The following is a 27694-nucleotide window of genomic DNA, read 5'->3' on the forward strand; positions in this document are numbered from 1 at the left end:
CTGTGTGTGACATGATGCAACCTTAGTGCAGCAATCTGCAGCATCTGCAGCAATAACACATATTTCAGCAGAAATGCAAAGAGAGAGAAATAGGTTTTGTTTTCCCAGAATTTATAATTGAACTATGATCATGCATATGTATTGGTAAAAGCCACTAAATTGCATTAATTCTAGATATGTAGGAACAATATCATGTGAATGTAACCTTTATCTGAATGTTGAATTCTCATTTATTTTGCCTTGTAGCATTGATTACATAGTGATCAATGGTCTTTTCATCAGTAGTATTTTGCATAGCTACTAAATAAACAATGGGTTTGAGACTTTGCATGGTGTGGGAAGGAAGCCTCTGGATCCATCCCTTCCCTGTTACACAGAAGGAAAAGTTCAAGGAATACAAAACTAATAATTGTGATGGAGGAAGTGGTCTTAGGAAAATAAAGAACATTTTAAACACATCCCTACTCAGTTTCTGGTTGAGCAACTGTGCAATCCTGGGCAAATAATTTAGATTTTATCTGTAGGATATAATACAAGATTCTGCAGAAATATCCACCATGACTTTGACTGAACTGTGAGAACTAATTTTTTCCTCATCTCACGGAATTTTTTCAGCTCTTACAAAGCTGGGACATGTCACATAGACCATATGGTACTGGAATAATAAACTGTACATTTATCAAATCAGGTAAAAGACATCAAACCACTGAAATTCTTGAGCATTATTTTTAAAAGAAAAGAAGAGCGAAAAGAAAAGCAAGACTTATCACAAGAAAAATAAAACACTTTAATAAGAATAGGGAATTTTAGAAAACAAAAGCTTATCTTATTTCTGAATCTGTTTTACTTAGATAAAATGGAATTCCTTATAAAATTGCAATGTGGAATTAAATGGAATAATGTGTAGATCTGGAGAAAAGATTTTTTTCAGTGTTGGTTGTTACAGTTCTGCCTGTGTATGAAAGGAGCCATGTGTGTGTCAGGGAGGAGTGTAAATTGAACCTGGCCTGCTTGGTGCAGTGTGTTTATCAACATAATTTCTCTGTGTGTTTGGGGAAACAGCAAGCTGACCTTGCTGGTCCCTGTGTTACAGCACTGGGAATGTCTGTGAATCTAGTTAGGGACCCTGGTGAATAGCTCCAACTCTAGGGTCAGCCAGAGCAGCCCTGAAGCTTGCTGAGTTTCCATGTAGCCAACTGAGGTGCTGCCATTTCAAGGAGCCCTTGAAAATATTTAAGTGCATCCCATCACAATTTGTGCATCCCTTTCTGTGCCTCCCACTGGGCTAGAAAGGCTGCAAACCAGGAGTGACAGAATGGTTCCTGGGCTTTCAGCAGACTCCTGGCATCCCCTTCCTGCCTCTGTGTGGGACCCCACGTGTTTGGACTCACAAGATGTCTCAGAGGCACTACTCCTACAGTCCAGATGTGTACAGTGCATGGCTGGGGGCACTGGATTCCCTTCAGAAAGGAAGCTTTAGTGCAGTGTGGTGGTAGGAGATGCTCTGGCTGCTGCATGGCTCTGCCACATCTCCCTGCTGTGACACCTGACAATTGCACATTGCCCCGATCCATCCACTGGGGGCCTGGGGCAGGGGGTCTGAGGGGCAGTGCTGTGGTGGGGAACTAAGCCAGAGACAAACAAGCAAATCCCAAAGACTCCTGGTAACTCTGCATGGTTCTTGAAGGTCTTGATGGCTGTTATCCCTCAGGAAGGGGACAGAAGGGGAAGGAGAAGCTACCTCAAGTCAGCAGGAAGGGGCCATGTAGCAGCAACAAAGTGAGCCAGCTCTTCTGTGAAATCCTCATCTGAAAAACATCAGTTGTAAATTTGCAATCTCGTTTTCCCACATTTGCATGTGAATAAATCTGATGCTTAAATGCTCTGCAGAAAATGAATGAGGCATTTGTGTAAATGTGTGTTCATATTTGAAAATATCAACTAAAAATCTAGGAAGCCTTTGTACACCCACCTTTGCTATTCCTCTTTCAGCTGCTCTGAGGCCCTTTCATAAAGTACTCTTTTTTACTTACAAGAAAAGCATGTATTGTTGCCGTGTTTGTGCTCTGGTATTTTTGCTTTGCCTCAGAGAGAATAGCTGCTTTTTTACTAACCCTTCAGTTCAGTGTCTGATCCTACTGTTTTCTTCCTTTTTCATCTCTGGTCTTAGATGAGCAAAATCCTCAGAAATGTATTTCACAATAATTGCAAAGACAGTGTGAAAAACCACAGCAGCATTAGTTCTGGTGGTGATGGTGAGTTATGAGAAATCCTGTGTGCAAGGAAGAAAACAAAGAGTTTGGTTTTCAGAAGCAGAAAAACAAGTGCTAAGTTGGCCTGAGCAGTTGAGAGGTGGAAGGATATTCTGATTTTGCTCATAGTAACAGTAGCATTGATGCTTTGCTTTTTGCTTTGTATTCTTCTTTTTTTTTTCTCTCTATATATTGAATATATAAAAAATTTAGAGCAACATATGAATTTCTCATTTTTTCTGTTTTATTGTAGGGAATATTACTTATTGGTTCAAATGTAGTGATTTCTTTCCAGATGCAAGATGTTTTGCAGTTTGAATAGGAATAGCTTTCATGGGAACAGGACAGATGCCTGGCTAAATATTCCAGGCAGTTCTTTTAGAATGACATGGTAGTTGTGATACAGTTCACAATTACATGAGCACTGAAGTTCTTTGCACTCAGTATTTGTGCAAGTAGTTCTCCTTGATGGTTTTTTTTTAGTGATGCACTATTGCTATTTAGAAGACTACTTACTTTCATGGGAAATATTGTGCAAAGGGCTCCACATTACTTTTGGCTGATATGTATTTAACAACAACTAGTGCAGGAACTCAGATCCAAATTCCTCTGAATTTCATAAATATTCCAGTCCTGTTTGTAATCTGTACCTTTTTTATTTGTCTCTAGAAAATACCAAAGGCATTATTTATGATGGCTTTTTAAGCAATTACCACAGCCTTATTCTGAGGAAGTTGCCCCACAGGAAGTTTCCACATGTAACATAGGGTGCCTGTACAGCCCAAACAGACTTGCAAATTGGTGTTATGCACATGATAACTGTGCAGTGGTACAGAAGATAATCTGGAATAGTTCAGTCACCATCTCTCACTGGTTTTTAATTAGTTACCTTCGTTTAGATACCAAACACAGAAAATTATTATCCTTCTGAACTGCCTTTTGCAATTACTATTTGTCAACTCTAATTTCAATATAAGATGTAAAACAGCTCTCGGAAAACTGTTAAAGAAACACAACTGTCTTGGAAAATTAGATAAACCTAGTGAGGGTTAAACTTAACTTTTTCTTCCTGTAAGTGTCATAAGCCTGACCTAGAATTCTTTAATAGATACAGTGCAGAGCAGAACTGAAAGTATTTTTAATTTCACTGCTTTGTATATTTACACAGGGATTACAACAAACTTCTACACTTTATCTACATTTTAATAGGTCAGTGGGAACATATGAAGTGTATTAAGGTGGACTGACTGACTTATTAAACTGACGTGAATTCGCCCAAAGCCCCCAGCAGTTGTGTGCAGCAGGGGCTGGGCAGACATGCAGGATTGAGGTCATGCATCCAGCCAGTTTGTAAGATGATCCCTCTGTACTGAGCCATCAGCCATCCTTAGCATAGGGGCGCACTCACACACGCATTCCTGTCAAGTCATCTTGTGAAAGGCTGCTTGCTTCCAGCTTGGCTTGAAAGTGCAACCTTAATAAAACTCACTGAAGCCTGAGAGAAAATAGCAGTTCTGCAGCAGATAGTGTAGGGGAAAGAGACTGGGATATGCATATGCAGCTGACTAAAGCAGGCTACATGCTGGACTGTAACAGAGAGGAAACAATAAATCTTAGCTACTATGCAATAAATATTCCCAATTTTAACTAAGGAAGCTATCCTCACAGTGAAACTCTAAAAAAAAAACCAAAACAGCCAGTTTATCCAAGCTTGATTCTTAAAGTGTGCTGCTCCGCTCCTTTTTTAAAGACTTTGAGGGAAATTAAGAACAAATTTAAAGAAAGAGGAAGAAAAAGTTTTTCTTGAAGCAGGAAAGGAAAGTAATAATAACATGTCAGTTTTCTTTTCCTTTGCTTTCCTGGCAGTGATTCTTGCTCTTGTAGGCTGTACTAACCAGCGTCGGGGTCCAGAAGGCAGTGGGAGAAGATTTAACCGGGTTCAGCACGGGCAGTGCACCTACACTTTCATTCTGCCAGAACAGGACGGGAACTGTCGTGAAAGCACAACAGACCAGTACAACACAAATGCTCTTCAGAGAGATGCTCCTCACGTGGAACAGGATTTCTCTTCCCAGAAACTGCAACATCTGGAACATGTGATGGAAAATTACACTCAGTGGCTGCAAAAAGTAAGTGCTGCTTTTTTTTGTTTCTCACTAAATGATTTCTTTGGGGGATGTTTATGCTGTTTAAAGTTTTCATTAGTTTCTAGGAGAACAGAGCTAATAAGGATTGATAGAGTTCTTGGCTGTGTAGGAGAAAAATGTTTTAGCCAGAGTGCACCCTTCCTAGTGACATTGCTTTTGGGAGCTGAATTTTCTTCACTTTACTGAAAGATGTGACTTCTTAAGGCTTTTTTTCAAGAAAATATGCATGCATGTGAGTTGGAGGACAGAAAAATCCTCCAGGGACTCTATGGACAGAACTTACTAAGTTCTGATAAGCTCTACTTATAGTTCACAGATTCAGCTCAGATGTCATGTAGGATACCTGCTACTGTGACAGCAAAAGGGAGCATTTAAAAAAATCAGCATTTAAGGGCACTGGGTTAAGAATATCATTGTTCCTCCATAAACAGATCCTGTAATACTATTCTACCCAGCTGATTGCTGGAAAGAAACAGGAAAATATATAGGCATTCACCCTTCTAAAACTTCTCAGTAAACATTTTTAACTATGTTGAATACACTGGTCTTGACAGCCTGCTTCAAATTGTGTTTATATATGTGTATTCTTTCCTAGAAAGGGGAAAATGGGTTTCAAGGTGTTGCAGTAACTTAATAGAAGTAATTATTTGTATGAAGTTTGGGTCTGAAAGGCTTAAATATGTGAATAATTTCACTCATATGAACAGTCCCAGTCAGCATGATTACTCACATGTGTAAAATTATGTCTTACACAGATATTATCCATACCTTGCTAAGGAAAATGCTTTGGGGTAGCTGACCAGTTAAAATAAATAAACAGTCTGTGTACAGCTATTTGTGATATTCCCATTCACATACTGCCATTTTAGCCTGGCAAAACTTAGAAAATTACACAATTGAGTGATGCAGCTAGTCATATAATCTGGTACAAGAAAACTTCTGTATGTACCCACTCGAGAGATACAGGATTTAACTCCAACACAAGTTCTTACTTACAATGAACATGAATAAAATTCGAATGACTCTACTAGCTGGGCTGAAACTTCATATTAGCGCAGTTGCTGATAACCTATCTCATTTACAAGTTTTGTTTCATCCAGACTGTACATAAGACATAAACATGTTAAAAAAGCACATGCAGGTCCCCCATCCCCCTAACTCTACTAGAATTTTTAGGGAGGATTTCCTAAGTTTTTGGTAAATTATGTTTGTTCCCTTGCATATCTGGCCATAGCAAGAGAGAAAAGATTCTGTGCAGAAAATATAACCAAGCATTTAATTTTCAGACTACTTCCCTCATTTTTTAATGTCTTGATCTGCCTTGGGGAATATAGGGCTGGAAATAAGCGGATGTTTTATGTAGAGGAAAATAAATTATTTAACTGTGCCTTGGCAGGCTGAGACAAGCACTAAAAAGAGGAAAGTTGTTTTCTGTTTTTATTCACATATGATTTTACTTGAGGAAATTGCCTGCTGAATCATGCTTCTAAGACTCAACTTATTCTGTGTTTGTCCACTAGAGACTGAACTAAGATCACTGTTTCACAGTGATCATGAGGAAATATGAGTCTCTGGAGTGTGAATGTCTGAGGGTTAGTCCTCTCACACTTTGGAGGGAAGTGATTAAACAGGTAGGAAGCCCAGTGAAAGGGGTTTATATTAGGACTGTTTTCTTCGGCAATGATTGTAAAACTGGCTGAGGGCAGAACTGTTCCCCTCCTCCTTTCCCTCCCAGCCCCCAATGTCCTGCTCCCAGGGGTTAGCATAAAACTGGGATTATGCATGTATCCCCATGTGTCAGTTTTCCTTGGAATGAAAGGACCTGTTTCTCTGTGTGAAGGACCATGTCTCACTCTGAACAAATGAGGCTGATGCAGCTCCTTTATAGCATCTCTGAATACTGAATTTGCTTTGTTGCTGTTGCCACTACAAAGCATCTCAGCCATAACTCATTTCCTTTCAAAACCTGCATAATGCTCAAGTGTAATGAATATATTACGTAGGTATCTCCCATCTCATTTTTATATTCTGCATTCATTTTTCCCCCTCAACTTTCTACACTTTTACAATGCACCTGCTGTGATTGAACTAAAGAATAATTAACAGTTGCAGGTCTTTTAGTGGAAGAGAATACTTATAATCAAAAAGAATGTTTAAGAATTTTAGAAATAGTCTCATTTACATAAGGGAGTTGTATTTCCTATTTCAGGTAATATATATAACTTCCAATAAAAATTTACATAGCCAATGTTTGGCAAAGGGAATTATTTTCTGAGCACATTCAGCACAGGCAGTGCACCTACACTTTCATTCTGTAATGTTTGAAAAATACTTTCTGTGATATTTGAAAAATACTTACTGTGAAGTTTTGTAAGAATCGTGGCTTCCCTAAATTTTAATTTAAAATTGTTATTTAATATCCAAACTATCGGATTTTTAGAAGCAAAACAAGTATACTTTTCTGTTAAAAAAATTATTTTCTTAATGCACAATTGCTTCTTTGATGATCTACAAGCTTGATTGTGGAAAAAAATGCCCTTGCTTGGGGAGCCAATTATAGGCAATTAAGGCCCAGCCCTGTCCATTATAATTTGCATATCTATAATCAGTGTAACTGGGGTTGGTTGAAAAACCAGGGACATGGCAAAATGCTGTGCACAGAAACTCTGCAGAAGAAGATGACTTGGTAAACATTTTTAGAGATTTTCCTAGAACTGTTTATTTTAATACTGGATAACTTTCCCCATTGTTTAAGCTTGGGTTTCATTTCTGCAATATGTTTATACTGATAGTTCAAAACAAACAGTTCATCACATTTTCTTTCTTGCAGTAACTGGCTGGCTCACGTGACACTCTTTGGTATTTAGTTGCAGTGTCTAAGGATTGCCAAAGAGGAGTTACATGAAATGTTATCATCATGTCTTGCTTAGGAAGTTGCTGTTGGCTTGCTGAACTTACAGTATTGATGGACTCAGTGTACATTCAGGATAGCTCTATAGATGAGTGTTTCAAATACTTTTCCTGACATCTAAATGGCAGAAACAATTGTTATAACAGTAATGAGTGAGTTTTACATGATCCACTGCTTCTTTTCTTCTAGCTCATTATTTAAGCAGAGTACTATAAAAGCTTAAAAATATTGCTTAATGATAGTATACTATTAGAAGCTAACACATACAAGTATTACAAGAAGGTAGATAAACCAAAAAAAAAAAGCAAAAAAAAGCAGCCATAACTCAGTTTCTTTCCCTTCAAACTTCTGTTATTCACCATCTACAACCAAGGAAGTATGAAATTATTATCTTTATTCAGTCATTAAAGAAACAAATTATGAGTAGCTTTTCTGGGGTATCTGTACCATTTGATAGTCTAAGGTTCATTCTCAGAATAAATCAACAAAATTATTTTTGTGGTCTTTGTTGACTTCCTTATTTTGCAACAGTAACAACACAAGTGCTCACCGAGGTTTTAAGCAGGTAAGGGATCTAGGTTTTGAGAGGGCCAGACATTATGTAGAAACACATGGCTTTTGGAAAGGCCAGTGTCTGACACTGTGTGCTGTGACTCCACTGAAAGTCTGTCCCTTTGTGCTGTCTTTACCATCAGGGCTTAACTGCTGTTTTCTGCAATGAAATATAATATGCTTATATGTGTGGAATGGCTGATTTTTGATTTGGATTTTATTTTTTTTGACTCGGACTTTGCTGAAGATGGGAAAATCCCTTGTCTGTCACTCTTGCTGTGAAGCAGAGAGGAAATACGACGCAGCAAGCTGAGTGAAAATGTGACAGAAAATTTTTTCATATTAAGAAACCAATTTTCATGGGTTGAACTATCACAAGAAATGTTAAAAATTCCATTTTATTTATAATTATCTTTCTTTGGGCATTTTGCAATGTAACATGTGACCTAAAAGTTCACATGATATTTGGATGTCAAATGCAACGAGGAGATGCATGATGAACTCCTGGAAACTCCCACAAACACAAGGTGGTCAATGGATTTGGAATCTGCTATTCTGCATGTATGAGCATTACTAACAGAGCTGTGTATTAATCTGGGTTCTCCCTTTTGCTTTGGAGTCAATGAATTCTCATATCCAAAGGAGAGCCTCATTTTAGTGATATTTGAAGTGCAGTTCCCACAAATGTTGTGAAACAAAGGGTGGAATAAAAATTAGTGGGATTTCTTAGTGTACTTCTCAATGAGCAAGTATATCTGTAAAAAATCCAAATTTAAGGAGTAAAAGTAACTTGATGGAAATAAACTTGCTCCAAGAAAATTAATGTTTGAGTGTAAATCCAAAATTGCTTATATTCCCCCAAAAATCTATTGGCCAAGAACATGCCTGCTTTTCAAAACTTTATTAGTCAAATTGCTCAAGTCCTTGGAATATTCTGATATACCCACAAGAAAGAGACAATACTTCAAATGTGGAAATGCCTGAAAGCTTTACATTATTGGAGAATAAGTTATTTGGCAATTAAGCTTTTTTTTAGAAGCAGAAGAATCAGGGAACTAGACTCAAGGACAGTTTCACATGTTGCCACATTTGGTAGCAAATTACTTAAAAAAATATTTCCCATGCTTGGAGGGAAGGCTTTATCATAATGTTCAGTAGGAACTGAATGTGTTTATTTACAGTGATGATGGCCATAATTAGGAAATTTCTGGTAACAATAAAATATTACATTTATTAGTCTTCAGAATTGTCCAACCGAGATGCCCAGTGGGAGATCTCATTTGGAGCACTGAGAGCTTTTCTAGATGAAACTGATATACAGCAAATGCTACGTAATTTTCTGAGTGCTGAGAACTCATTGTTCCCATTCAACCTAGCAAACTACTCCTACAGTGCTGTGTGTCCTGGGGAGAAAAAAAACACCACTGGGGGAAAAGTAATGAGGTTGGGTATGTCAGGTCTGCATCATCCCACCCAAACTTAGATTTATAGAATCATAGGATCATTAAGGTTGAAAAAGACTTCCAAGATCAAGTTCAACCTCTGAACCAAACATCACCATGTCAACTAAATCATTGCACTAAGTGCTACATCCAGTCATTTCTTGAACACCTTCCTGGATAGTGACTCCACTAGCTCCCTGGGCAGCCTGTTCCCATGCTTAACCACCCTTTCAATTAAGAACTTTTTTCCTGACATCAACCTGAACCTCCCCTGGCACAGCTTGAGGCCATTTCCTCATGTCCTGTCACTTGCTGCTCAGGAGAAGAGACCAACCCCACCTCACTACAACCTCCTTTCACATAATTGTAGAGAATGATAAAGTCCCTTTTTAGCCTCCTTTTCTTCAGGCTAAACAACCTCAGCTCCTTCAGCTGCTTCTCATACAACTTACCTTTAAACACTTTTTTAAAATGATCTTTAAACCAGCTTTGTTGCCCTTCTCTGGACCTGCTCCAGAGACTCACTGTTTTTCTTGAATTGAGTGACCTGAAACTGGACACAGCATTCAAGGAGTGGTTTCACTAGTGCCCAGTACAGGACAATCACTTTACTAATTCTGCTTGCCACCCTATTTCTGATCCAGGCCAGGATGCCATTGGCATCTTCTTGGCCACCTGGACATGCCCTGGCTCACATTCAGCAGCTGTCAACCAGCACCCCCAAGTCCTTTTCCACTGGGCAGCTTTCCAGGCACTGTTCCCACTGAAGGGGATTGTTGTGACCCAAGGGCAGGACCCAGCAATTTGCCTTGTTTAACCTTGTACAGTTGGCCTTGGTCCACAGATCCGGCCTGTCCAGATCCCTCTGCAGAAACTTCCTACCCTCTAGCAGATCAACACTCTCACTCCACTTAGTGCAGTCTGTGAACTTGCTGAGGAAGCACTCGATCCCCTCATCCAGTTAATTTAAAAAGTTGCTAAATAGAGCTGGCCCCAATACTGAACCTTGGAGACTGCATGAGTGACTGGCCACCAGCTGGAAATAGAATTCACTATCACACTCTGGGCCCAGTCTTAGAGCCAGTTTTTAACTCAGAGTGCACCTGTTCAAGTCACTGGCTGCCAGCTTCTTCAGGAGAATGCCAGTTACCCATATAGTTTTTTCTTTGCTGTGGGGAATCTCTTAGTGCTGTGTCAAGAGACAGTAGCAAGCCCAGAGGAAGACTCAGGCATCTGAACAGTTCTGTGGAAGTCCCTGTTTCTCTTCACTGACCCCAGGAAAATCCTGAGCAGCTTGCTTACTGATTTAAATGCCCCAGTAAAGTGTGATGGATTTAAGCTTTACTTCTGTCCAGGCCTGCAGTATGGACTTCACTTGTGACTGCTAGGAAATTGTAAACTCATCAAGCTGCTGCTCCAACCTGTATCTATGTGTACATGACCAGTGAGGAATACCTCGTTATTCAGGGCTAATGTTTATTTTTGTCAATTAACAAAATTAAATGTTTATTAATAAAAATTAATTTTGTTAATTTGCCAAAATTAACAAAAATTTTGGGTAAACTTGTGTTTATCAAAACTGGGGTCGTTTGCATGACCTGTTGCAAGCGAAATCTGAAAGGTGAAGATGCTTAACGGTCTACTTTTATTCATCTCAATTTACAGTTTAGCTTAGTTCAGTCTTATTGCCCGTATTTACAACAATTGCAGATAAGGAAGAGCTAGTAAATGAGGACCTTCTAGAACCAGCATAATGGTTTAAGTTTGCTCTGAACTCATCTTTAACACCAGCAGCTCAAGTGTCTTGAATAAACAGCCCTGGTGTAAAAGTCTTCCCAGTAGCATAAGAATTTCCTCTCTTGTTATGGGGTTGAAGTTTGATCAGGAAAAGGAAATTGAAATAGTTTCATATTTCTTAGAAAAAACTTTTTCTTATGAAACAAGCTGTACTTAACACAAGATTATTTTTCTGCAACCACATGTGCATATTTTAGACAGTGTTATGAAACACCAGGGTGGTGAATATTCACTTAGAAGGATAACTTAGAAATGCCATAAATTGTTACACATTTGCACTGCATTCTCATTAATATTTCTGCACAAAGATCAAGATTCACTTTTCATTGTCTTAGGAATCAGGTTAATCTAAGACAGTGTAAGTCACTATTCAACTGGGATAAGAATTCTAATCAGGGACTTGCACCAGTTTAATTATCCCTGTTTAAAACTTATACAAATCAAACTAGCATAACTTTCCTGTCTAAACAAGACCTAACAGTGAATTACACTCAGCACTGAACATGTATATGATGCAGATGGTCAATGCAAGACAGGTACAGGATCAGCTAGAAAGATGCTCAAGTTACACTATATAAATTATTTGCTTTCCGATTTAAATGGAACAAACCCACCAAAAAATTGTTTAAGATAATGCAGTAATTGCTTAGAGGAAGTCATATAGAAAATCTGTATTCAAGGCCATGGAGCTACCATGAAGGAAATTTCTTAAACTTTCTTGACTAGCTTCTAGGAGGAGAAATGAAAAAAAAAAGAAAAAGAAATAATAAGAAAAAGGGTAAGAGTAAGAGAACTATGCTAGTTTTGTGGTGGAATAGGTGTGTCTTTAGGAGAGGTAATTTAAAGGTCTGTTATACGATAGTGTACGATGAATCATATGATCTGTGTTACTAATCTTTTCTTAAAGGAGAGAGAAATAGGCTGAAAGTCCATGTAAAATGTTGCAGTTGGAAAATCTGTGTAGAAGATCTGTAAGTAAAAAGTGGATGATGAAAAGCTCTCTAAGAAGGCTGTAAAATTTCTTTCCCTTCAACAACTGAGTCTGGAGCATGAGTGTCTGCACACATATATGCATTTTGGTCTTTGGAGTGTTTGGTTTTAAGATACTTGGAAATCTTTTTTTAAATGTTGTGTCTTAAATCCATTTTCATGTTTTATACCAATGTACATGCTATCAATCTGTTGTTCTCAAAATGACCTGTTGGCTTAAAAAAAAAAAACTTGGTAGCAAGATAAAATCTTGTTTCTTGTACATGCATTAATTCTCTGTGAACAATTCTCCAGCTGCATTGCTGAAAAAACATTTTACAAAAGCACATTTACTTTTGTTCCTTCCAGAATGTATATGAAGCAGGAATTTTCATGTATCCTGGAAGAAGTATTGGACTTTTGTTCTCCCCATCCCAGGCACATTTCTGTCCTTACATGTGCCTGTGTTGCAAGACAAACCTGATTGTGCTCCGTGCATGCATGACATCTGCTTCTTTAATAGAAACATGGCAGAGGTGTATAGCTATAATTTTTCATCACTTCTTCTGGGGATTTTTATTTTTAAATTCTTGCCATTTGTCTGTCATGTTGTCTCTAGTTGTCTTGTTGCAGACAGAGGTACCAGGCATTCCTTCTGACGCAGGAGTGTATGGACACAACAAAAATTAACTTGATCCAGTTAGCTGAATTTTCTTCTGATTCTGTTCTGCCTGAGAATTTGGATACTGGTATTCTTTCTCCTCCTCTTATACCAAGGAGAGATCACAGTAGAGATAAGATAAACTCTGGGCATTCCTCCCAGGATGAAATTAGGCAAGACTAGAGAACTATGGGAGAAAATTTGGAGTATGAGCAGACAACCTTAGAAGGTAATTTGTCTGGTTTTGACAGCATGGCTTCTTTCACACTAGAACACAGATGATCATATTGGTGCTAATCAGTTTTGAATCTAAAAATGATTTCTACTGCAGGCTGATGCGCCATTTATAGACTGATCCTTCCTTCTTTCACATCTGAACTTCCCTTAAAGGCTTTCTATATGCAAGACATTTTTTTTTTTAAAGATTTAAGTTACAAAATTTAAGTCATAGGGATAATACTGTTAGCAGTCAGTCTTTTAGCTTCCCGTTCTGTGATACACCAACCTAAAACTGCAGATGTAACTTGCAAGGTTTCAGAGAAAAGCACTGAGTTTGAGGCAGGTGAGTGGTCCTGCACACTATTTTAAATGTTACAGCAAACTTTGAGTCATTACCAAAGGCCATTAATTCTTTAAAGTGGGATTCTTATGTCCTGATTGTAGGTGAAAAAAAAAAATCAGATTCTTGATATGTACATTCAATATTTTGACATGTATTTTAATATTTCACCTTTATACACTCCAAATGCACAGAACATATTTTAAATACCTGCAAAAATCAAAGGAGAAGTCCTAGTACAATCTCTAGAGATGCATTTTCATTTATCTTCAAGATTGCTGTGGACTTGCCTGCCCTCTGGATCATATTATTTATGAATGTTTTAAAGTTGTCAGCCTATGTTTATAAAAGTGTATTTTTCTTTTGGAATCTCTTGCCTGCAAATATGGTGTTGCACAGTGCAGATTTAGGAAAAAATAACTTATTTGTTGTTAACTGATATATATTTTTGTTTTCTTTTTCTAGGCAATGTATTGAATGAATGTTTGAATTTGTATTACAACACCCATGGTTCTGTTTAACAGTGCTGATTTTCACTTTCATATATTCAGCTTTGAGTTGCTTTAGCAGTATTTATTTTCTGGGAATTTTAGTTCTCATGCAGAAGTATTTTGAAGGAAAGAAAACTGTATTAAATAATTTCTTTGAAACTCTGCCATCAGTTCAGTGTGTGGGTATCAGTGAGGGTGAATCATAGGGTCAGTTACACGTCTTTCTCTTCTCACTTATGAGTCATGCATTTGTGTCTCAGGAAGGAAGGATCTTCAAATAATTATGTCACTACCACTATCAGAGTACTATTCCTAAAAAATGTGGTTTTTTTTTTTAATTGAAAATCCTGTGCAGAAATTACTCCATATTTCTGAAATCTCAGAGAAATGCTTCATATAAAATCTGTTTCCTTGAAATCTCCTGCAACACCAAAGAACTCAAAGACTGCTGCAGCCTTTCAAAAATTGGGCATTCATATGCAGATAAAAGTAACAGAAATGAGGATTTAGATCACTGCCTTTATCATTTAAGTATCAAGTATATTTATTTGTATCATAGTTAAATATTTACCCTTCCCAGTCTTAACTCATCAGGAAATTCCAATAGCCTTCTAGGCCACATCAGCAAATCAACAGAGTAATGGGAAACCCCCAAACCATGAAGCCTTTGGTGCTGTGCCTGGAATTTTGAGGATCTGCTTAGAAGGAACATTGCTCAAAGAGATGATCTAATCTCTTCCTGAATGAACTATTCCCCTTTGTTCCTTGGCTAAAACTTCAAAATTCACTCTATGTGTGACTTACCACAGTAGAGATAAATGGTCAAGGGCCACCTATCTTTCCTGCGTCACTTCTGTCAATGGGAGAGGCCATCAATGCTCTGCTAGAAGGTTTTTCTGTGTTGCTATTTTTGTGTGGAGGAGATATGGACTGCAAAATTCTTTATCACTTTAGCCTGTGAAATACAGAGGCGATGATTAAGGTTGTTTGTCTTCACATTTTTCTTGAATGATCCAATTGGATCTCTTGGCTTTTCTAGGAATTGTGGCTGATGCAATAAATATTCTTTTGTATACTCCTCTGACATCGTTGACCTCCATGACATCCCACAGCTTAACCATTAGGGCCTCTGCCTTTGTGTCAATTGTTAAAAGAACTGTTTTTACCTGTTACAATACCAAAGTTTTATGCAGGGAAGCATAAGCAAGACAACTGTATTTGCAGAGGCACACAAGGGAAGAGTCATTTGCTATTTACCATAAGATTATTGTTAAAAGTAAAAGATGATTACAGCAGAATTAATTCAATAATAATTGGAAACAAAATGTCTTGGTGTTGATGACTCAGTTTCTAACTGTGGACCATCAGTCTAGGGAGGGTCAGCTCAGGGAAAGTGTAAGGGACCCAGAGAGATATAGAAAAGGCTAAATATAAGGTGGGAGGTGAGGGTTGTGCTTCAGAGCAAGAAGTCTGTCCATTTGAGGTTGATAGAAGATTTGATTAAAAATTCCTAGGAGGGTAAATGATACAATCCACAAATTTGTGACTGCCAAGGTATCAACCTATCACTAAAGTACGCACAACCAGGTACCTTGTCCTGATGTGACAGAAAAGACTGAGAAATTACTTTGGTATTCAGCATTGTGTTCAGTAAAATGTCCTGAAACAATGCAGATGTAAACTATTTACAAGTGTGTGGCCCTACAAATGTCATAATACTGTGTATTTCAGCAGTAGTAAAGCTTGCTGAAGAAAAACTCATCATAATCAAAATAAGATATCCATTTTTTAAAAGAACAAGAAAATTCTTTTTCGAAACTTAAGAATATAAAAGCAAGTAAGAGAAGATGCTCAGCAGTTTTAATGAGGAAACCAGAAATTCTCCAAATTTTGCTAGTTATCAAGGTATATCTAAAATGCATCCCAGGCTGAAATGCTGAATGCAACTCAAAATGCCATGTGGGTCATTACAGGTTGTAGCTAATGTGTCACTTTGTCACCAGTAATGCCCTCAGCTATCAGTGATGAACTCATAAGCAGTGTTTGTGGTTGCTGCTTATACCATTAAGTGAAGAAACAATTTAATTGCATCCAGCAAGCACCCTGGACAGTTTATGATGATGAGCTAGAGGTCAGGAATCCTGGAAAGGCATTTGCCCAAATTTGCCAACTTTAAATTTTGCAGGATCTAAGAACTTGACCTCAAATGCTTCAAGGGTCCTCAAATGTGGACTATCAATGAGACATATGAATATATGCCTCAAATATTCATGAGGCAAGCTTTAACCCAGTAAAATAAATTGTTTTAATTTCACAATTGGAGTGTTAGGACAAGGACATAGCTACTTTTCACAGACTTCAGCTGGAGGTAGAACTGAGTTGGAATTCCTCTGTTGCACTGAACAAGCACATGTATATTTTATTCTTTTGGATAAGTGGGTGAGAATGAGAAGTCCAGAGACTTTTATAGAGAACACTGACACAAAGTTCAATAAAAGGAGAATTATAATTCCTTGTACAGCTTACTTAAATAAGCATCTATCATTAAATACTTTTTTTTTTTGCTAATGCATGATAACTATTATGTCACATGCTGAACAAGCCACTATACAAGCAGGAATAAATTTAGTATTTAATTGTTTATTCAACATATTTATATATTGACTTTTAAAGTAAAATGGATGTACCAACAGTAAAAAATATTAATAAAATTTAATATGGACTGAAATAAAAGAACTTGTCAAGAATTCAGTTTTAAAGCTAGGATTAGGGATTGTATTTCTTTAGTGCTAAACCAGTAAGAGCATTTGTTGTGTGTTGTGTTACCTTAATAGCTCCCACAAAAAAAACTGCCTTACGAACCCTAGAAGTAAGAGGGAAAAAATGAAAAAGAAAAAAGTTTCCTTGAGCCAGGATTTAGTACTCCAACGCATCTTGGAAACATCTAGTAATTTGGCCACTCAGCCCCTGGGGTATTTCCTGGAAGCAGAATTGAGCAAGACTGAAAATGTTTTTGTTGCACTGTTATGGGCATGAAGTTAAGACATGAATTCTTGATCCATAAAATATGTACCAAGTGTGACATCTTTTTTCATGTGAACTTTTAAAGACTACTTCAACATTTTTATTCATTATTTTTCTGACAAAATCATAAAAAGCTCCTGAAATCATCAAAACTCTGGTTGTTCATCACTAGAATTAGTCCTGTTTGGTTTTGTCTTTGTTTTTATTTTTTCTCTGGGCTATAACTCACCATGATGGGACACTGAAAATGTGTTTTAGTGCATATTTCCCATTTTCATTATTCTTAAGTTTCAAGATGACAGCTGAGTGTTACTTCTATCAGCATGGTTTTGAATGCTGTCATGCTTTCACTTCCATAGTACAATCATTCAGAAAGTATACAAGAAAGCTGAAGCAAGACTATTTTTAGAATACTACTCATAATGGAATAGAGAGATATTATATTTTGAGACAACCTAAGTCAGAGTTGCTCAGTGTTTTTTCTATCACAATGGATATTAATTTTGGTTTTGCTTCTCTTAGGCTTGTCATTGCTATTATATTTTCCAGGTGTTGTTATCATAAGATCTTACCAAAAAAATTCAATTAGGAAAAACTAGTAATTTTCTATGGGAACATAAACTCAAAGGAGGTTTTCAACACAGTATGCAAACCCAAACTATTATCATTAAAGACTCTCCAGAGGATTAGAAACTGGGAAAAAGGTCTTGACTCTCACTCGGAGTGTGATGTTAATGTATCCATATGGAGCTTGGCCTAATGCTGCTCACAGTGAATCAGCAGGAAAAAACTAAGCTCAGTTTCTCTTCCCAAAAGGGGTTTTCCCAACCTCAGGCCCACCCAACTTAACCTGACTCTATCCTTTCTCCTTTTCCTGTCACTTTCAGAAGTTCCAGGTTAACTTTTGGTACCAGCTGTCTGGGTTCACAAACATCAAAAGGTTTCTGCCCTAACATAAGGGGATTTCTCTCTAGTAAGAGAGAGACAAACGCCAGTACTATCCAGGCAAATCTGTTTGGCAGAACAGGAAATTCCCAGATGGTCAGGAGGAATTTTAAAGTGTTGGAGTGGTATGTTGCAAAACACTAGCCTGGCACCCATGGAGACTGAAGTCTGTTATTTATAGAAAATCAGAGGCAAAAAAATGGATGACGTGCTTCCTCACAATATGCTCTACAATCATTGCATTGTGTCAACATGAATTTGTGGGGTACCACAGCGAGATATGAAATGATAGCATGGACTCTATCCCCAGTCAGTCCTTTCCTCCACACACCTAGAAAGATACCAACTAAATTTGTGAGCAGGGGCAGTTTTATAATAATCAATCAAACAAACAAACAAACACACACCTTTAGAAAGCTCTGGAACAACAACATAAGTTAGAAATAATGTAATCACTGGCATCAGTGGAACAATCCAATATCAAGCTGCTGTAGCTTAAAGAAGAGGACTCAAGTCCAGCCTGTGAGAAGCAGACAAGCTCAGATATTTGTTCATTTGAGGATAGGATTTAGTGTACAGCTTTTAGTATGCATCCAGCCTACTCCAAGCACTCTCCAGGACTGAAAGGGGGATCATGAGGTACATCTCATAAGAATAATTTTATAGAGATATTTTTAGTATTTCCTTTTTATTTCATGTCAAAAAGAACATAAAAACAACTTTTCTTACCTTTTTTTTTCACTATTCTTCCTTTCAGTCCTTTAAAATGCCAAAGAAGAATTGAGATACTTGTTGAGACAGAAGCACTCAAGCAGGCAGATTATCTTAATTTAAACCTAGTCTTGGATTCTATCTGGCATCTAATGGACATTTGAGTCATTTTTTGTGTTTCTTCTGCTGAAGCCAATCCGGAAATGGCTTAGGGTGGGTTGTTTTGTTTTTGTTTTTTTTTTTTTTTTCCCAAAATATCTAAAAATAGAAAACTCTCCAAACTCCTAAAATAGAGACTCTCCCATCTTAGGTCTTGAGACCTCAGGTAACAACAGCCTCATGGTACAGAGCAACTGTAAACCAGAATGCTGTGGTTTTCAGCCAAGAGGCTATAATTCTTAGTTAAATAATGTAATCTCTCTCTTTTTTATCTATTTGTTTATAAACTAATCTTAATTTTCTTTTAAAAATTTTAATTTTTTTCAAGAACTGAAAGAAATGTCACTGGAAAACATTTTCCTGCTGATAAAATCCGCAGATTGACTTTTTTTTCCTCTTTCACGTGAGCTAAATTAGCCAGCTAAAAATTATTTTTCTTAATTAAACTAAAACCCAGGGCATTGGAAGAAAAGTTACAAATAGTTCTCTTTGAACTCAGATGCCTCTAGTTCAGTGGGGACAGTTTGCATGATCTTTTCTACATCAACAACATTCCACATGCATATTCTTTCTATCTTCAAGAAAAAAAAGGAACAGCAGAAGCAACTGTTTCCAGATAAACAGGAGGACACCAAAACAGTGCATCCCTTTTCTTGCTAGAAAATACATCCATGTGCTGTGACTGTACACAAATACTACATTTAGGCTTCTCCTTTATACACCAAGATAATACCAGAACCTGATTCTACTCTCACCCAAGTTAGCCCTAAGGCAATCACTTTGTAGAAGCCTGCTGATTTTATCAATTGAACACATGATAACAGTCCAGTGTTTTGTTCAGTGATGTACTGGAAATGCATATCTGGATGTTAGAGTCATAGAAACTTTGATGTTGGTAAGGATCTTAAAGACCATCTATTTCCAGCCCCACAGCCACAGTCAGGTTCATTTTCCACTTTGCACAAAGCCCCACCCAACCTGGCCTTCAAAACTTCCAGGGATGGGGCAGCCACAATTCCCCTGGGCAGAGATGCCCTGAGAACCAGGAGTGCTTTTCTTCCCGAATTTGCTGGAGCCTCCATGTCTGATTTGGTAATGTTTTATGTCATCCCTCTGGCTTCTTATGAGAAAGATGTCTTTTAATTCCATATACCAGTCATCAAGCCCACATACACTTTAGTTTTGTGCTTCTACACTGCAGCATAGTGAGAAAAAAAAATCTTACTGTGAAGGTCACAAGATAAAATTTACAGAAATAGTAAGGGCTGTTTGAGTGTCCCTCCTCATAAATGACCTCTCTGCTTGAATTTTTAACCTGCTCATATTTTAAGCTTGTACTGTCTTTGATAACAACTAAGAAAATTATGTCTATGATTCCTTTATGAGGTGCTTTTTGAAAATTTGCTTATTAAAGCTATAGTTTCCAAACAAAATTTGACTGTTATTGCCATTGTTTGGGATACCATTTGTGCATGAAATAAAATAGTTTGCCTAGTTCTTAAATCCAGAAATTATTCTGTGGTATTATTGCATGGAAGGAAGTAATGCTGTTTTTCAGTATTTTTTTTAATTACAGAATGTAGATAAAAATCACTTGTCCTTCACAATTTATGACAGCTGAATATTATGCATTAAATGCAACATAGTGGAGAAGGAACACTTCTTTTTTTTAGCAGAAATGAAATTTCATTGCAGTAAACATTCACAGGATTTTTAGCTTTAAACAACATTTACAAAATGAATAAAAAACTTGAGAAAAAATATTGTAATGTTTACATTTCAGATTACTGGAAATGGTTTACCTAAATATTCTGATATAAATAAAGATTCTAGCTAGAAATATCAGCTGTAGTGATGTCAAAGGCAGAACTCAAGCAATTTCAGTGCCATCAAGAGTGAATATCTAACTCTGCATGTTAAATTTCTGGCCCTATGAAAGAAGTAGTGTTATTGCTGTAAGCTCCTTGTATAAACCTGTTATAGCTCTCTCAATATTGACGGAGTTTCCATGGTTGCTTTACAGTCTTGCATTCCTTTTTAAAGAATGGCAACGACTGACCATACTTCTACAACCTTCTGTGGTCAGGATCCCAACACATTTTAGAAATGTTTAGAAGTGTTAGAATAAAGCTTCATAATACCCAGAAAGCTTGGAGGTGGCAGTAATTTTCTTATTATTACCCACTGGGCAACCCAAGGTACACAAGCTACAAGCCAATGTGCCTTTAGGCACTTCAGAAACCTAAGTACAGCCAACAATAAACTAAGACCTGTGGTAGCTCCAGTTTTTATATGATAGCTATTTTAATGCGCCACACTAATACAGATAGGTAAATATCCAACTTCTCTCACGTTACTCCTCCCACTGCTGTCTAAAATTTGGGTTCTGTAGGCTAATTTCATAGCGTGAAATAGGTTTAAGTCTATGCTGCTCAACCAAGGTTAGTGGAATGGATTTGATTTAAATCAGGTAGGCTTCTGGATGTTCATGCTTGCTCTAAAACCTCACTTTCAATGCATCTTGATGCCTCCTTGATGAATTGGACTACTTTATTGGAATGAAAATTAAACTGGTCAGACCTCCTGCACACATCCATGCTATTTCCTTGTCTCACTCAATTTCTAAAATAGCCATTTTTGTATTTCTGGAGACCAGCCCTGATGTGCAAAGGAGCAATGCTGTGGCACAGCAGCAAACCCTCAACAACACCCACGCATGGAAATACCAAACCATTTCACATCTATTTCTGTTTGTCAGGTGACACATGCGGAAAGATGAGGCAGTGGCTGAACAGGGAGGTTTGGCTGGAACTAAGGAAGGAGAGATTCTAGCCTATGGAAGAAGGGCCAGGCCACTCAGAAGCTCTACAATGATGTCATAAGGTTCTGTAGGGTGAAAATTAGAGGGGCCAAAGCACAGCTAGAACTAAATCTGGCTACTGCTGTAAAAGACAATAAAAATATTATTATATTATAACTTTAGTAGTTAGAACAGTTGGTTTTGGGAAGTGGTTGAGTCACCATCCCTGAAGGTCTTTAAAACTGTAGATGTGGTGCTTAGGGACATGGTTTATTGCTGGATTTGGCAGTGCTGGGTTAATCGTTGGACTTGATGGTCTTAAAGGTTTTTCCCAGCCTAAATGATTCTGTTACTATGAATAAGAGAGATGAGTTTGTTACAAAATGTTTACACAGTATGAACATTTCTAAAGGGGTTACTCTCTACACAAAGCTTTGGATCAATTTTTTCAACACTCTTCTAATGTTTTATGATAAATATTTTTTATCAGAGGCAAAATATTATTCATTGTAGAACAAATAATTATGGAAATATGGATATTTAATTGATTTTTTATATGAATCCATGTTGCCACTTATTTGCCTAAGCCCACATGGTGTGAATTATCAGACACACCAAGCAAAGCACTGTGTTTTTATATATTGCTGTTATGTGCATATTTCTAAATTTGTTATTCTGTGTACTATTTTACCTGATTCTTTCTATATGTTCACACATCTTCTACTGAAGGTCTTAGAAAAGCTGTGTTCATATAAATATCTAAAATAGCATACTTTGGCTTGATTTACAGTTTTTCAAATGTCTTCTAAGTTAGAAGTTTTAGCCCGTTAGGTCAAGCCATTGTCATCTCTCTTGCATAGCATGTAAGGTAACAATTTATTAAAATACATAAAATTGCATAAGAACAAGCAGGTTTGGTAAAAATGTAAGGAATGTCAGCAGTGAAGACATTATTGAACTGTTGAGTAGAAAACACATCAAATTTTTGGTGGGAAGAAAGAATGATAAGAAAATTTCAAGGAACAATGTTATTATGTCTGAAAATTTGTAGACTACATTTCAATATCTCAAATATTTCTTGCAACAGAAAAAACAGCTTTTGTGTGGACTTGAGGGATTATCTATATTTTTATAGCATTCTTTATGTAATCAGAGCTATGGAATATTAATATTAGTTTTATTTTTATTAATTTCAATTTTTCCAGTTCTGATTACTGGAATATCCACTGCTCTTTTTCTGTTTCTGTTTCTGTTTATTGTAGATTTGTACAGCATGCCTGAGTTCAACAAAATGTAACTAGAAGCAGAACAGGCATTGTTTTCTTTTGCATATGTACACATAATTTTGAACATATGGTTCCAAGCATATTTTTGAATTAAATTGTCACTAACTTCAATGAATGCTTGTTTTTATTTTTTTCCTACTTTTATGTTTTGCCTTTGTTGCCCAAGAGATTCATAGACAGCTGCAAGATCCCTTCTTTGGGCAACACCCTAAAGGATGAAAAAATAGCAGCTAGAAATGAGGGCTTCCAAACATGATTAAGTTCCTTGGTACAAAGAGCTATGCTGAGAAGTGGACCTGGGAGAGGTAAACACACTTCAAATTGGTGATTGCTACTAGCAAAGGAGATTTTGAGAGTTACTAAAGGTCAGCTTTCATGTGGAGATAAAGCTTTAGTGGCTTCTGGTGATGTCAATTTTCCTTTCAGATATTCACCATACTTGGGAGGGGCTGAAAAATTTACATTTACTCTTATTTCAACACATGATCCAAAGAAAGTTTGGCATCATTAAATAATTAACATTACTTGAGCACATTGTCTTGAATTATGATGTAAAAAGGATTATGTTCCATCTAGGAATTCACATGTTTTGTAAATGAAGGATATTGAATAAAACTGAAAACATCTGTAAATTTGACAGACTTAAAATATATTTGGAAGAATACTTTTATCACATTTTGTTCATTATTTATTGTCACAGAATCTCCTTATAGTGACTTCAGAAAGAACATTAGCTAACTGCATTACAAATGTGAAAAAATCTGTCTTCAACAAGGCTGGCTTGGTTGAAAGTGGGTATGATGTTAAAGTAATTACAAATAGCATGTCAGCATGCTGTTCAACTATCCCGTTAGAAAACATGTATCTTTATTTTTTACCTAGTGATAGAGAAAATTGAGATATAACAATAAATCTGATGAAAGCAGTGACAATTTACATTAATTCATCTTACTAATACTAACCTCTTTTGTTTTGAGGACAAAGTATAACTCTTAGTTACAAAACTTTAATTTAACAGGATTTTCTTTTGTCATTAACTACTATTCTCAGTCTATCAGATTTGCTGGGATTAATAGAGTGATTTAAATATTGAATTTCCTAATTAACATATCAAAAATTTTATAGCAGCAAGAAACGAATACACACTGCCCCTAAACACCTCTGCTTAGTATCCTGAAATTTGGTAGAAGAAGAGGAAACTAGATTTTAAAGATAGGAAGGGAGATCCTTTACTATGTAAAATCTTGTCTTGATTTTTTTTTTTCTGCCTTTTTCTATTTTCAAAGTAAAATAAGCTGGTTGATTTTAGTTTGTAGTCAGTTTAGGACTCTGTACTTTCAATCATCACAGCAGCACTTTCTGGACTTGTTCATACAGAATAAAAGAACTGTACAAAGTCCTGTCTCTAATTTTAAAATATTTTTAAACATCAACTAATAAATATGATGTTTTATGACAGGAACTTCCATTAGTAGATGCTAAATAGCCATCTGACTCCACAATCTTCATACAAAATAGTTATGAAAAACTGCAGAAAATTCATTCATTTTTTGGGCCATACATGGATTACCTTTGATTTTCAACATTTACATCACCACCTAATTGTCTTGTTTCTTTATTTTTTTTACTCTTTTTATTTATTATAAATTGATATTCTATGATCTCTCTATTTAAGTGTCTCAGTTATTTCATAATTTTATTTCTTCGGAAATATGTATTCCCTTTCATCATTCATTGTATGTAGTTTTCCAGTTATTGCTCAATTATTCAGGTAGTTTCAGGAATGTTGCAAGATTTTAAAATCATGTTTCAGTTTTATCAGGATCTATTATTCATAGTTATCTGTGAAAGGAAATGCAATCCTGGCTCATAAACAGCCAGTCTGATGAGCTGGCTTTGTGCTGCAGGTCTTGGATTCCCTGAGACCCCAGGGTGTGGAGGAACTGGAGTGCCTAGGAATCAAAGCTGACCCAGAAACCTTGGCATCTGGATGTTATGGCTCCCACGAGCTTTGAAACTCCTGGCTTTATGGCTGTCCAGGATGAAATTCAGCCAAGAGCTTTCTAACCTTGGAGGTCCCTGCAAATCTGTTCGGTGGCTCTTTGCAGAGCTGGGAGCCTGGAAATCACTTTGTGCTGGGCCACACAGGAGCCTGGTAGTGACAGTGACAGTGACAAATCCTGCCTAAAAAGCAGGTTTCCACTGCAATTTCTGTATTCGAACTCTTTTCATTAAATATTCTTGCAGCAATAATTTGGAATTACTTAAAGGGGAAACAGTTTTGGAGCAATGTTAAACATGTTAGCTTGGAGAGCTTCTGTTTCTTAATGTTTTGCTCTTGGAGACACTGATATTTGGAACAAGAGCATCTGAGGTATCTTGTAATGGCTCCAGAACTGATTTCTTGCTCCAGATTACTCATAGATAGAAAGATGTGTCCTACATTACTAATGACCTCAAGTTTATTTCACATAAGGGTATATGCATTTCACATAAGGGGGTGCATAGTATGTTTTTATGTTGAAATTCCACAATGATCATAATTCTACTTGCCCTAAAATCATCTGAAGTTTGGCAATGAATTTCAGTAAAAACAAATTAGATGTTCATTTAGAAATAAACAGACTCTTTTGTTATTTTGCATTTGCGTCTTTTCACAATGGTTGTGAGACTTGTTGCTTTTAAAAGTTGGAATGGGGTTTGTGTAATTTATGGACAGAAACTGAAATAAAAAAGAATTCCATAGAGAGTGAGAAGGTTGTTCAGATTCCAATAATGTGAATATTCACTGGTTTTAGTTAATTATCTTTTTTCTAAAGGACATACATTTCCCAAAGGAAATGCATCTTTAGTTTCTGGCTAGAAGTGCAGAATGTAAGTGCAAAGTACACTTCCCTAGTACTTTGGATTACCAGAACTTTGTGTGGGTCAAAGTCATTTTTAGTTACAAGATCAGAATTCACAAATCACTTTGGATAAACCTCCAAACATTCAGATGCTTATTGTATCTTAATATTTCAACGCCTATCGGTTAAAAAATGTATCAACTTCTTTATGACGGAAAACCTGGGCTAAGAATTCCACAGAAAAAATAGTTTTAAAAATTTCTAATACTTTTTTGCTGAGAAGCGACAAAGTTTCTGAAGCAGTCTTTATCTTAGACTAGTTTTATTTTATCAGCCTCTGAATTTTCTGAAATATCCAGTGCATGATCTAATATGAGGGGATAAAAAAGGCTGGATATTGTCCTGCTTAGTCCAGTCTGTTTGGACTCTTGGGTTTTCTGACTAGTAGTGGTTTCTTTGCCTAAAACCACATATTTTTATGTGTATGGCTGTTCTAGAACACAGAGGTCTCCCAGAAAGTTTTGACACTGCCGTCCATTATCTAGGAAGAACTTACTCATCATCTCATTCTTCTGTTTGCTCTCCCAGCCCTAAAATGGGAAAAAAGCTACAACCTTGGTCCCTCAAACCATCTTCTGTGAAGCAGGAAAAGCTCTTGGAGAGGAAGGCAGAGGGGCCTGCTCTTCAAAAGCATCAACTGCTGCAGTTGGACTGAGCTTTGCTTTGTGTGACTGTGTCAGTTTGCCCTTGTTAACTGAACTAATGCCTTTGGACAGGACAGTGCAGTGGAAAACAGCCTTTGAAACAAAGGTATAGAATTGCAATATTTATTTTCAGGCATATGCTTTGCTTTAGGAGTGGTATTTTCCAGTTTGTACTCCCACTAAAACTGCTTGCATCCCCTGTGTCAGGATGGAAGGGGAATTGGAGGCAGGAAAGGCAAAGATCACAAGTTGAGATAAGAACAATTTACTGGTAAGACCAATGAGATAAGAAACTGAACAGTAACAGCAACAATACTAATGGCAGAGGGCACAAGAAAAGGGACAACCCCACTCTCACCCATCCGCCCTCCCCAACAGCAGGTAATATCAGATGGCTCCCTCCAGACTGGAACCCTTCTTCCCTGGAAGAGAGTCCCTTCCCATTCCCCTGGCAATGACTTGAGGTGGTACAGAGCAACCTCCAGGTCCCAGCCATGTTCCCTCCCAGGTGCTGCAACATTTAAGCCTGTCCTGGCTAGAACCAGGACAACATATTATTAAAATTCAGTGAGCAGAGAAGCAGTTAAAAATTATGTGAACCATGAAAACCTACTCAAAGACACTACATGATGCTTTAATACAAAGGCAGAAGAATACCTTGAGTTTCTAATGCAAACTTTTTTAGCTGGCCGAACAAAGAATACAGTCCATGTTTGTTATACCAAGGATAGAGGTATATTTACTGCTTAATATAGAACTCCAGAACTGAAAGTCAGAGGATGCAATTGCTAATATGACTATGAGAAGAAAACAGAAAAATAATATTTTTTGCAAAAGAGAGAGTATTATGAACAGTCAAATGAAGTGCCTCAGAAAAAGCAGAGACTATTACATTTATAACATTTTTTCCTCAGTCAAGATTCTGTTCAGCAACTTTAAATTTTAATGCTAAAAATATGTTTGAGACTCATTGTGGTTATCTCTTAAACAAAAGTGTCTGTGGAAGTTAGTTATTAGCTATAAAATCACTTGTGATTATAGGACATCTTAAACTACAGATTAACGTACAGGGCTGGTTACATGAAACCAGCAACTATGCCTACAGTGGTTGTAGTGGATTCAGAATAACACACAAGAGTAAAAGGAAGGACCAGTGATGGTATGAAGGTCCTCCTCCTTTTAATGACTCTTAATGTTCTGACTGTGTTTCTCTTTAATTGGGAACTACATTCTTCTAATTAAAAAAAAAAAAAACAAAACAACTCCTTAACTGAGGTAACATATTTCAGGATTTAGTTACCAAAGACATATTACCTAGCAATCTTTATAATGATTTAAAAAGATATATTCAAGAACTTTGCTCTGTCTGACATTATGCTGATAAGGTGAGAGGTCGAAGATGGGGGACTAAATGCTCTCCTGCTGATAAAGTACTCAT

General features: G+C 36.9%; 1 protein-coding gene across 1 annotated transcript in view; it reads left to right on the forward strand.

Moving 5' to 3' along the window:
* The first annotated feature begins 3630 nt into the window (after positions 1-3630).
* ANGPT1 (angiopoietin 1) overlaps positions 3631-27694 on the forward strand; it is a 152708-nt gene continuing 128644 nt past the window's right edge. Inside the window, exon 1 of the mRNA XM_005479425.4 lies at positions 3631-4381. Within this exon, the coding sequence (XP_005479482.1) occupies positions 4085-4381 (297 nt within the window). The 5' untranslated portion in view covers positions 3631-4084. The remainder of the gene's footprint in view (positions 4382-27694) is intronic.

Source organism: Zonotrichia albicollis, chromosome 1 (genome assembly GCF_047830755.1).
Source record: "Zonotrichia albicollis isolate bZonAlb1 chromosome 1, bZonAlb1.hap1, whole genome shotgun sequence".
Taxonomy (NCBI): domain Eukaryota; kingdom Metazoa; phylum Chordata; class Aves; order Passeriformes; family Passerellidae; genus Zonotrichia; species Zonotrichia albicollis.